The sequence below is a fragment of the Leucoraja erinacea genome, chromosome 23, assembly GCF_028641065.1.
Source record: "Leucoraja erinacea ecotype New England chromosome 23, Leri_hhj_1, whole genome shotgun sequence".
NCBI lineage: Eukaryota > Metazoa > Chordata > Chondrichthyes > Rajiformes > Rajidae > Leucoraja > Leucoraja erinaceus.
The window spans coordinates 3364414-3375297 of NC_073399.1; the positions used below are offsets into that span (position 1 = coordinate 3364414).

At 41.7% G+C, this 10884-nt stretch overlaps 1 protein-coding gene across 1 annotated transcript in view; it reads right to left on the reverse strand.

The window, feature by feature from the left end:
- Positions 1 to 10884, reverse strand: part of tbcd (tubulin folding cofactor D) — a 151971-nt gene extending 141087 nt beyond the window's left edge. The window contains exons 1-3 of the mRNA XM_055653672.1: positions 10549 to 10884; positions 3877 to 3927; positions 289 to 386 (exon numbers count right to left, since the gene is read on the reverse strand). Coding sequence (XP_055509647.1) covers positions 289 to 386; positions 3877 to 3927; positions 10549 to 10843 — 444 coding nt within the window. The 5' untranslated portion in view covers positions 10844 to 10884. The remainder of the gene's footprint in view (positions 1 to 288; positions 387 to 3876; positions 3928 to 10548) is intronic.

Sequence of the window (10884 nt, forward strand, 5' to 3'; positions counted from 1 at the left end):
TAAAGCCAATTGTTCATTTACTTAACTGCTGAAATTTAATTTATTTCATTTGAATAACTCAGCCAGTAATTTAGGTTGAGGTTGCCGTTATGCTAACTACAAAATAAATTATGATGCTCATTTTATGAAATGAAGCTGGATACTAATTAAGATAATGAGCTAAAATATAGATGAGAAAGGTCCCATTGCATTTTATAGACTGAATTGATAGACATTAACTGTTAAAGTAGTTAATATTCCCAGGGTGTATTATTTTCTGTATTATTATACATATTTTACACAGCATACCTTTGTGATGAGATAAAGGAATGTGAATGCAAGGTGAACAAGAGATGATGAAGAATGTTCATTGCGTATTATGTCCAAGAGCATATTTAGCATCCATTCTGAAAACACATAAAAATAAAATCACAGAGATTCATCACAAAGCTACTAAGCAATCATTTGTTCATGAAATGAGTTCCTGCTAAAGCTTTCAAAATACAATCCATAGGGGAAGTCAAAACATTATTCGTTAGAAATCGCACGTGAAGGGTAAACTAAAAGATGTAAAATAACAAATGAAGGACATTTTTTGAGCACAAGAACATATTAGTCTGTGGGTGACCCACAAAGGTTATAGAACTACACTAAATAGTAAGAACAAACTAAAATAATTTGAGCTGCAAATCCAATTTGGAGAATATGATATGTTAGCCATTACTAAGCAATAACTCCGTGACAAAATAAACTGGGAAATGATTATACCAAGTTACAATGTCTCTTTTTGAATCTGCAGGTAAAACAAGAAAAATAGTGGAAGGGAAAAGTCCCCTTGGTGATTTAAACATGACAATGCTCTTATTATAGAGGATAAAACAAGAGCTATATAAATAGTAGAAATGTTATGGGTAAAGGTAGAAAATGGAAAAGCATTCAAGATTCTTGATTTTTGGAGACTAGGTGTGTATGTTCAGCCTAGTAAATTGAAGCAAATCGCTGACCCGGTCGCAAAAGGTATTATTGTGATAGTTCTAATAGTTTTAAAATTATGAAATACAGAGGGGTAAAGCAAAAGGAAAGGTAGTACCTTATTTTCATATGGGGGAAGTTATTTAAGTGGTTCATTTTGTGTATTTTTCTATTTGAGGGTAAAGCGCTATGTAACGTTCTAAACCAGCGCGGAACCCACTAGAAAAAAATGGAATTTTTTCAAATTCCTTCCATTTGCTATAAATAATGTAAATTAGAATAACAAAGTTATATTGTGAATTATTTGTGAATAATCTGGACACTTAGGAAAAATGTTAATCTTTCCTTGAAAACTATAGTTCACAGCTTTTTTCAAAGTGCATAGGGAAAAAAATGCTAATTTCCGAGTATGAAAATGGTCATAACTTTTTAATACTTGAAAGTGATTTGGTGTCAAATTAAACTTACTTCTGATGGGATAAATTGCAGACTTGATTTTTTAAATTAAAAAGTTTAATTATGAATTTTAAACTTGTGTATTTTTTCCATTTTACGTTGTAACAAATTAACCTATCTCAACGACACAAACCTGAAAGTGACTTGAACACTAAGTAATACACTATGGCTCAAAGCAGTCACTATTCAAAATTATATCCAGTGTAGCAAGACTGAACTTAGGAGATTCAGCATAGTGTATAAACCAAAATGTATAAAAATGGCCTTTATAAAAATCCGACACTTTAACAACATGTGATTTTTTTTTTCTATTACAAATTTCAAATTGTGGAGTGCATAGGCAAATAAATAAATGATCAGAGCTGCCATGTTTTGTCAGAGCATTTCAGTATTCTAGTACCTGAAAATCAGTATTTTGCTGAGGAAATCAGTATTTTTACGCTGTACCATTTTACTGAAAAAAATATTGTTTTATATGTGCGGTCATACCCATGTACGAGTACAAGAATGCATAACTTGTTTATTGTGTATTTGTAATACAGTTTGAGTATTATATGTCATCTCTCATTTCTAGTATCACCCTCTCTCTCTCTGTCTCTCTGTCTCTCTCCCTCTGTCTCTCTTTCTCTCTCTCGGATGCAGCCATCGTCTGCTTCAGTAAGGGAAGCTGGTCGGTGATTGGTCGCAACGCCCCTCGAAGACTGCATCTGATTGGCCGCCCAATGACCAGCGCATTATGTGATTGGACACAATGTCCTTAGAGCCAGCGGTTGATTGGCCGCCAAATAATCGGACAACAAAAAATTGACAAATAGGAAAGAATAAAAATCGGAATTCTGATTTAAATCAGAAGATTATCATGCCTGATCTGCAGTTCCTTCCTATTGAAGAAAAATCCTGGCCCGAAACAACTCCTAATCCATTCCCGCCACAGATGCCGCCTAGCCAGCTGACTTCCTCCAGCCCAATCTGTGTTTGAAATCTGAAATTGAAGATAGACATAAAGCTGGAATAACTCAGCGGGACAGGCAGCATTTCTGGATAGAAGGAATGGGTGACGTTTCGGGATAGAGACCCTTTTTCAGACTGAACTGAACACTCGTCGGTTAGAGTACTTGTGATTGTCTCAACAAGGGTCTCGACCCGAAATGCCACCCACTCCCTCTCCCCAGAACCGCCTTCCGTCCCGCTGAGCCACCCCAACCCCCCTGTGTCCACCTTCAACTCCAGAGCCAAACAAAAAACACAGCGTGCTGGAGGAACTCAGCGGGCCAGGCGGCACCCGCGGAGGGAACGGACCAGGAGCCGCCCCGGGCCAGGGCTCCCCCCTCCCCTCCCCAACAGGAAGCAACAGCAGATGCAGCCGTCCCTGCAAAACGGCAAATGATTCTGGCAACTTGAGCGCCCTGGAGAGGAAAAGACTACAAAAAGAAGTAAACACTGACCAGTCCATCATCGGCTCTGACCTTCCTTCCATCGAGGGGATTTTTCGCAGTCGCTGCCTCAAAAAGGCTGGCAGTATCATCAAAGAACCACACCATCCTGGCCACACACTCATCTCCCTGCTACCTTCAGGTAGAAGGTACAGAAGCCTGAAGACTGCAACAATCAGGTTCAGGAATAGCTACTTCCCCACAGCCATCAGGCTGTTAAACCTGGCTCGGACAAAACTCTGATTATTAATAACCCATTTTCTGTTATTTGCACTTTATCAGTTTATTTATTCATGGGTGTATATATTTATATCATGGTATATGGACACACTGATCTGTTTTGTAGTAAATGCCTACTATGTTCTGTGTGCTGAAGCAAAGCAATAATTTCATTGTTCTATACAGGGACACATGACAATAAACTCACTTGAACTTGAATGCCGAGGCGACAGAGGGAGCAAGAGGGAGACACAGCGAGGGATGGAAGGAGAGAGGGGAGAGAGAGAGCGAGAGCGAGAGAGAGAGAGAGAGAGAGAGAACGAGAGACAGAGAGACCCCAACCCAAGCACGGCAGCAGACCAACGCCCACACAAAAACAATCTTCCAGATCTTGAAACCCAAAACACCAACAGATTTAATATGTTACAATCCCCAGAGGTACAGCATGATCCCCCACATCCCTGCATTTTCCAAGCAGCAAGATCAACCCCACCGGGCCACCACATTGGCGAGTGGTATGGCAACAAAACAGGAAGTCGGGCCGATCCCGGCCACTCCCACCTGCCCGCTGCAACTCGTTGTTACAATTATCTATGGTCGATTTTGCATTGTTAAATACGGACTTAAAAAAAATCCGTACATTCGTATTCTTATCGCTTTTCCGTACAAAATACAGAAAATCCGTACTGCTCGGCAACTCTGAATTATGAGTTTTTGTCCCAAACATTATGGAGGGCACTGTATATTGCACTTGCACATTATTTATCTTGACAACATATTAGGAGACGATATAGTTACTTCAAATGTAGTGACATACCCAAGTGTGGATCAAGCAGATGAGGCTGTTCTTGGTATTTGTCCATTATGACTAGAATAAGAAAGAAAAATCTATTAATAGATAAAATATGTTCGTTTACATAATATCCAGGCATTAATTTCATTTGGAAACCAATTTTTCACCGAGTGCTGACTTGGGAAATATTGCAAACAATTGTGTCGTGGAGCAGTATGATTGTCAGTTTATCATTTTGCTGTTTGTTTGATCTTGTGAAAGCTACTATGTTATGTTTAGCTGTCTTTCAGTACTTGACAATCACTGAAGATTAACTAAAGTTCATGGCATTGTCAAGACAAATGCGATGGTTGCACAAAATCAAACAAAATAAAATCCAATAGGTTAGTCTCCAACCTTGCAGTTTATACTTTTGGATGTATACGATGAAAATGATTAGTCATTAGCACCAAAAGAACTTGCTGTACTTTATCCAAATAACCCTGTGGTTCCCTTTATGTTCACTTGAATAAACAATGCCTCAGTTTAGCTTGGATAAAATCACCTTCAGTCTTACACTATGCTCATGTTATGAAGTGGAGCTTGAACCCTGATAACACAGCAAAACTAATAGATGTTAATTGAAAGGAGACAATCATTCAGATTGACAAAAACTCTATAGAAATAAACTGTTCACGTGAAAAATACGAAAGAGAAACACAAGGACCGATTGTCAGAAAATTAAATTGCCCTAAAAAAACTAAAAGAATCCAGCTAAATTACTTTTAAATAGAAAGTCATTCTAAAGGTTACCTAGTGCAGGCAGCGCAAGGAAATATGGGAAAAATTGAAGAGAGGAATCTAGCTTAATCATAATGAAACCGGTTAATTAGTCAAAACAAATGCTATTGCAAATAAATGCTTGAAAATAAAATACATTCAAAAGCAACATTTTATTTTAAATATTATTTCACACATTTCAAAATATCTAAAAGGACACGTTCATAAGTGGCTTTGATGTTACACATTAAGCGAAATGTCTCTATTTTTGCAATTCAGTATGTTAGAGTAAACAATGAGCAATGCTTATTTTTGTTTTACGTATCATTCATCCAATGAAGTCTATTTTATTATGATAGCAACAAGTGAAATAATGTAATCAAAAATTGTCCAAACAAAATGCAGTCGGCTAAACATCTGTAAAGATCACTCAATCAATAACTTTGCAAACATTGTATGCAAGCAATGTACATACTCCAGTATACTTCATGTTATATACACATAATGATCTTATACAACTGGTCTGGAACAAACACATTAAAACATGTCAGAAACATAAAACATTTAGCAGATTCTAACTACCTATTAACGAATGATCCACTGGAAGCATTTTTACTGCATTACTGAATAGTGTATCAAGATCAGAAGAGCTTAAAACACATATTCAGGAAAAAGCATAGCTTTAAATTTAAGCATAAAATTCTGAAAATATCAAACTGGAAACAGTCGTAAGATAAAAGAAATAAAGACAAACTATTTTGTCAAAGAACATTTTATATCAGTGTATTTTGTTTGCTTTGAGTTTAACCCAGGTATAAATTACATATTTTTATACTCCAATTTTAAAGCACAATAAATTGAAAATAAATTCCATCCACAGTAGCCAATAGGTGCAGGAGTGGACCATTTGGCCCTTCGAGCTAGCACCACCATTCAATGTGATCATTGCTGATCATCCACAATCAGTACCCCATTCCTGCCTTCTCCCCATATCCCTTGAGTCTGCCATCTTTAAGAGCTCCATCTAACTCTCTCTTGAAAGCATCCAGAGAATTGTCCTCCATTGCCTACTGAGGCAGATAATTCCACAGATTCACAACTCTCTAGGTGAAAAAGTTTTTCCTCATCTCCGTTCTAAATGACTACCCCTTATTCTTAAACTGTGGCCCTGGTTCTGGACTACCCCACATCTCCGAAAGTTCATTATTACTGTCATAAGATCCACCCCTCCCATCACGTTATACAATTCCTCACCCTGTATGACCAAGTCCACCATTTTGGGCAAGGCAAGATGTTAGCCTGTCTGATGTCATGCTGCCACTCAGCACTCAGCTGGCATAATGCTCACCATGTCACTGTTAGTTTGTGACAAGTGCAAGAAAAACAAATATTTATATGTTAAAATTAAGTTACGACAAAAATGTGCCGATCCTTATTTACTGTTAAGTACAATAGAATTATCTTTAGTTCAAGGAATTTTTACGTAAATTTATATTCCAAAAAGAACAGATTTGCCAGTTGCTCCCAAAACAATGGGATTTGGTAGGTTATTTGGCTATTGTAAATTACTTCTTACTGAAATTGGCAAAAAGATTCAAACGAGAGTTGATGGATGTGGGTGAGAACAAATAATTTGCAAGAATATAGGGAAATAAGAGAAGAATCTGAATCAATGGAGCCAATAAGCTGAGTAACCTCCTTCTGTGCTGTTACAAATCAATATATTGTCATCACACTGGTAAGCTGGTTTTAACAATCATTTCTCCTATTATTGTATCAGGCTGCAGAATCTTATTACTAAGGGCGGGAAGTAAATAACTGCCTCTGCCAATACAAAAAAAGGCAGTTGAACCCAAAGTTAAAACATTGTTAAGTAACATACATCATTTATCGTGGAATTACCTCAAGTTCCTTTCCTGACGTTTTAGCAAAACTACAAGTACAATCAAAATTTGCTCTGGTGTGTTATATCACACAACTCTTAAACTAGTAATACCAGGTGAAAAAACTACAAGAAATAAAGCAAGCCTAAATACAAATGCACAGCAGGAATGAAAGGAAAACTGGCACAGAATTAAAGGATAAAAAGAGGATTTACTGTTAAGGGGTTACTGTTCTGTCTAAATCACTGTTCGTAAAAGTTTACTTGTTAATACACCAATTCACATATAGGAATTATAGGAAATCAGAACCAACAATGTGTGAAGAATCAAATATAGAATTAACTGTTTGAGATTGGCTTCTAAAAATCTGTGCCGTGAATTGATTATCACAGGGTTTAGCAGATTGAGAATTCAGAGAGAGGAGGTGGATGAGTGCACATTTTTTGAGATATAAGGTTGTGAAAGTAAAAATAGGCGGAAGACATTGGCTAGGTAGAAATAAAATCAGCAGGGTTGGAGATAAAGGAAGCATACATTCCACTGTAAATCATGAAATCAATACCAGCATGGAAGCTCTGGTCTGGTCCGGCAGGAAAGGCCGCGCCAATCCAGTAAGTAAGTAGGCCGGGAGGGGGGGGGGGGGGGGGGGGGGGCGAGGGTGTGACAAAGATAACAATCGCATCCTCGTCAGGAAGTGACTGAAGATCAGTTCCCCCACATAAGATACTGAAAAAAATCTAAAAAACTAAACAAAAATACTTTAAACATAACAAAAAAAAACAAAAGACAACCAGACCATGGGCGGAGGCAGCTAGCAACAGCGCCACCGGATCTCCAGTCATAACGTTATGCCCCCTAGTCTTGACATTCCCACCCTGGGAAAAAGGTTTGGACTGTTCACCCTATAAATGCCACTCATAATTTATATACTTCTATCAAGTCTCCCCTTAACCTCTGAGGTTCTGGAGAAAATAATCCAAATTTGTCCAACCTCTCCTTCTAGCTGATTCCCCCTAATCCAGGCAGCACCTGGTAAACATCTTCTGCACCCTTTCCAAAACCTCCATCCACATCCTTCCCATAATGGGTGAGAAGAACTGTATGCAATGCTCTAAATGAGGCATAACCAAAGTCTTATAGAGCTGCATCACGACTTCCTGACTCTCGTACTCAATGCCCTAACTAATAAATCTGAGGAAAGACATTCTTGCCATAGAGGGAGTACAGAGAAGGTTCACCAGAATGATTCCTGGGATGTCAGGACTTTCATATGAAGAAAGACTGGATAGACTCGGTTTGTACTCGCTAGAATTTAGAAGATTGAGGGGGGGATCTTATAGAAACTTACAAAATTCTTAAGGGGTTGGACAGGCTAGATGCAGGAAGATTGTTCCCGATGTTGGGGAAGTCCAGAACAAGGGGTCACAGTTTAAGGATAAGGGGGAAATCTTTTAGACCGAGATGAGGAAAACATTTTTCACACAGAGTGGTGAATTTCTGGAATTCTCTGCAGCAGAAGGAAGTTGAGGCCAGTTCATTAAGAGGGAGTTAGATGTGGCCCTTGTGGCTAAAGGGATCAGGGGGTATGGAGAGAAGGCAGGGACAGGATACTGAGTTGGATGATCAGCCATGATCATATTGAATGGCGGTGCAGGCTCGAAGGGCCGAATGGCCTACTCCTGCACCTATTTTCTATGTTTCTATAAAGGTGATCATACCATATGGCTTTGTATGATATATTCATTGTGCATTAAGTGCTTTGGAATAGCATAATGACATTACATAAATGCAAGCACACTCTCCATAGCCTTTACATCTTTCTTATAAAAGGGCAACAGAACTACAGCAATACTCCAAATGCAGCGGAACCAAAGTCTTACAGCCCTATAGAGGTGTTAGTAGAGACAAAATAATTAATTTCCCTCATACGTGTCTCTGCTGTGTTGGAAAGGAAACCAGTTAAACTTCAATACCAATCATATTTTATTGATTCTGAACCCGGGCACTGTCTATGTGGAGTTTGCATGTTTTCCCTATGTTCACATGGGCTTCCTCCAAGTGCTCCAATTTCCTCCCACATCCGAAAGACATGTTGGTTTGTTGGTTAATTTGCCTCCTTGTATGTATGTGGCGTGGATGCGAAAATGAGATAACCACTGCAAACAGCTGGTCTGCGAAGATCCTGTGAGTAGAAGAGACTGTTTCCATGCTGTATCTCTAAACTGAACTAAACCCTAGTAGGAGCTACCTCTGGCCAAATAGCGTTATCATTTCACTTTTTTGGTGGCAACTATGATATTTGGAGGAGCTTTGCAACATTGTCGAGCCATAGAAAGAGTTAATGTTTCAAGTCGAAGAATTTACGCCAGAACTAAAAATGCAAGAAAACAGCCACCAAAAAACTTGGTTAAACTAGCATCAATGGGGGGACGGGATCTCCCCACTAGTCACATCTTCCCATCTCCACCTCTTTCCGCCTTCCACAGAGACCGTTCCCTCTGCAACTCAGTGGTTAACTCATCCCTTCCCACCCAAACCACTCCCTTTCCCAAGTACCTTCCTTTGCAACCACAGGAGATGCAACACCTGTCCCTATACCTCCCCCCTCGACTCTGTCCAGGGATCCCCACGGTCCTTTCAGATTTCGGGCAGAGGTTCACTTGCACCTCCTCCAACCTCATCTACTGTATCCGTTGTCCAAGATGTGGACTCTTATACCGTGGGAGAATTAAGAGGAAGAAGATTGGACTTTTTTGTCTTCCGTCACAGTGAGGAAATGGGGGAAATCTGCTGTGGTGGATGTTTATGTTAACTTTCATGAGTTCGCTGGGTAACACAAGCACTCAAGTTTGCAGCACCTGCAGTTCCTTGTGTTGCCATTAGATAAACAGTAAATGGCCAGTTATTATACAAAATATAATAATGAGCTGGACATTAAAGACAAGGATTTTCAATTTGGTTTATCTTAGATGAGAATTTTAAACAGAAGTATGAGCAAACACTATTTAGATGTGTAAAAATTATTGGGATTGGCTGTGCCTTGATGCCTTGCCACACCACCTTAAGATCCCATGGTTAAAGGATTGACAGGCAAGGGATATTTTTTAAAGCAATGCCTGGTCAGGCTACTAAGGGTAGAGGCGTGATGGGTGAATGGGATAGTGGGAGGAACTTCTAGGATGAGCTTGTTTGTGAAGGATAAGAGGAAGCATCAGTCAATTGAAGCGAAATCCGATAGGATGGGTCAGCACCTGCTGCTGTGAACTGTCCTGCCTGTGGATGGATGCTTCCTTCTCCACAAACAACTGGGCAGGGTCTGCAGGACAGGACCACAATCGCACCAGGTGTGAAGCCGCTTTAACATCCCAATGCCCGGGATGGGGATGAGAGAGCCCGGGGATGGGGGATGAGGGATGAGGGGGATGACACTACTCAACAATGTACCTCGGTGACTGCCAATCACCCCCCCCCCCCCCCCCCCCCCCCACACTCCTCCCACACGAAAAACACTATGATTGTATGCATGTAAATAGATTTATTTATTGAAATCATACTCTATGTCGCTCTTCCAGGGAGATGCTAACTGCATTTCGTTGTCTCTGTACTGTACACTGACAATGACAATTAAAGTTGGATCTGAATGGGGATGAGGGGGATGAGGGGGTTGAGGGGGATGGGGGGGTGGGAGGAGGGAGGGGGGGAGGGGGGGGATGGGGGGATGGGAGGAGGGATGGGGGGGGGGAGGGGGGGGAGGGGAGGGGAGGGGGGGATGAGGGGGGGGGGAGGGAGGGAGGGATGGGGGGATGAGGGGATGGGGAGCAACCGGGGGATGGGAGGACCGGGATGGGGGCTTGCGGATCTCGGGGGAGGGCCTGGAGGAGGGTGGAGGGGTGAGTCAGGGCGGAGAGCAGGAGGGGGGGGGGGCTCTGGGTGAAGGGAGGAGGGAGGGGAGTTGGCTTTGGCGGGATGAGGGGGGATGGGAGGGATGGGAGGAGTCCTGCTCCATCTCGGGGGCTTCGGGCCGTAGCAACCCTTCCCTGAAGGTTTTTTTGACCGATGAATTTCTGCTTGCGGATCTCGACGGCGGCCTGGTCGGTGGTGACGGTGGTTGTCAGGGCGGCCAGCAGGCTCCGGGCCTCCTCGCTCTCGGTGAAGGCCTGCAGGGAGTTGGCTTTGGCGATCACGTCCGGCTCTCCGCCGGCGCCCTCGTCCTGCTCCATCTCGGCCGCTTCGGGCCGGCTCTCGCTGAAGGCCATGTCTGTGTCTGTGTCTGTGTCGGTGTCTGTGTCTGTGTCGGTGAGCGGGGAGAGGCGGCGGCGGCGGCGAGGGGGGGGAGGGACTGCTGGCATCCACACCGGGCCCGGCCCGGCCCTGCTCCGCTTCACTCCGC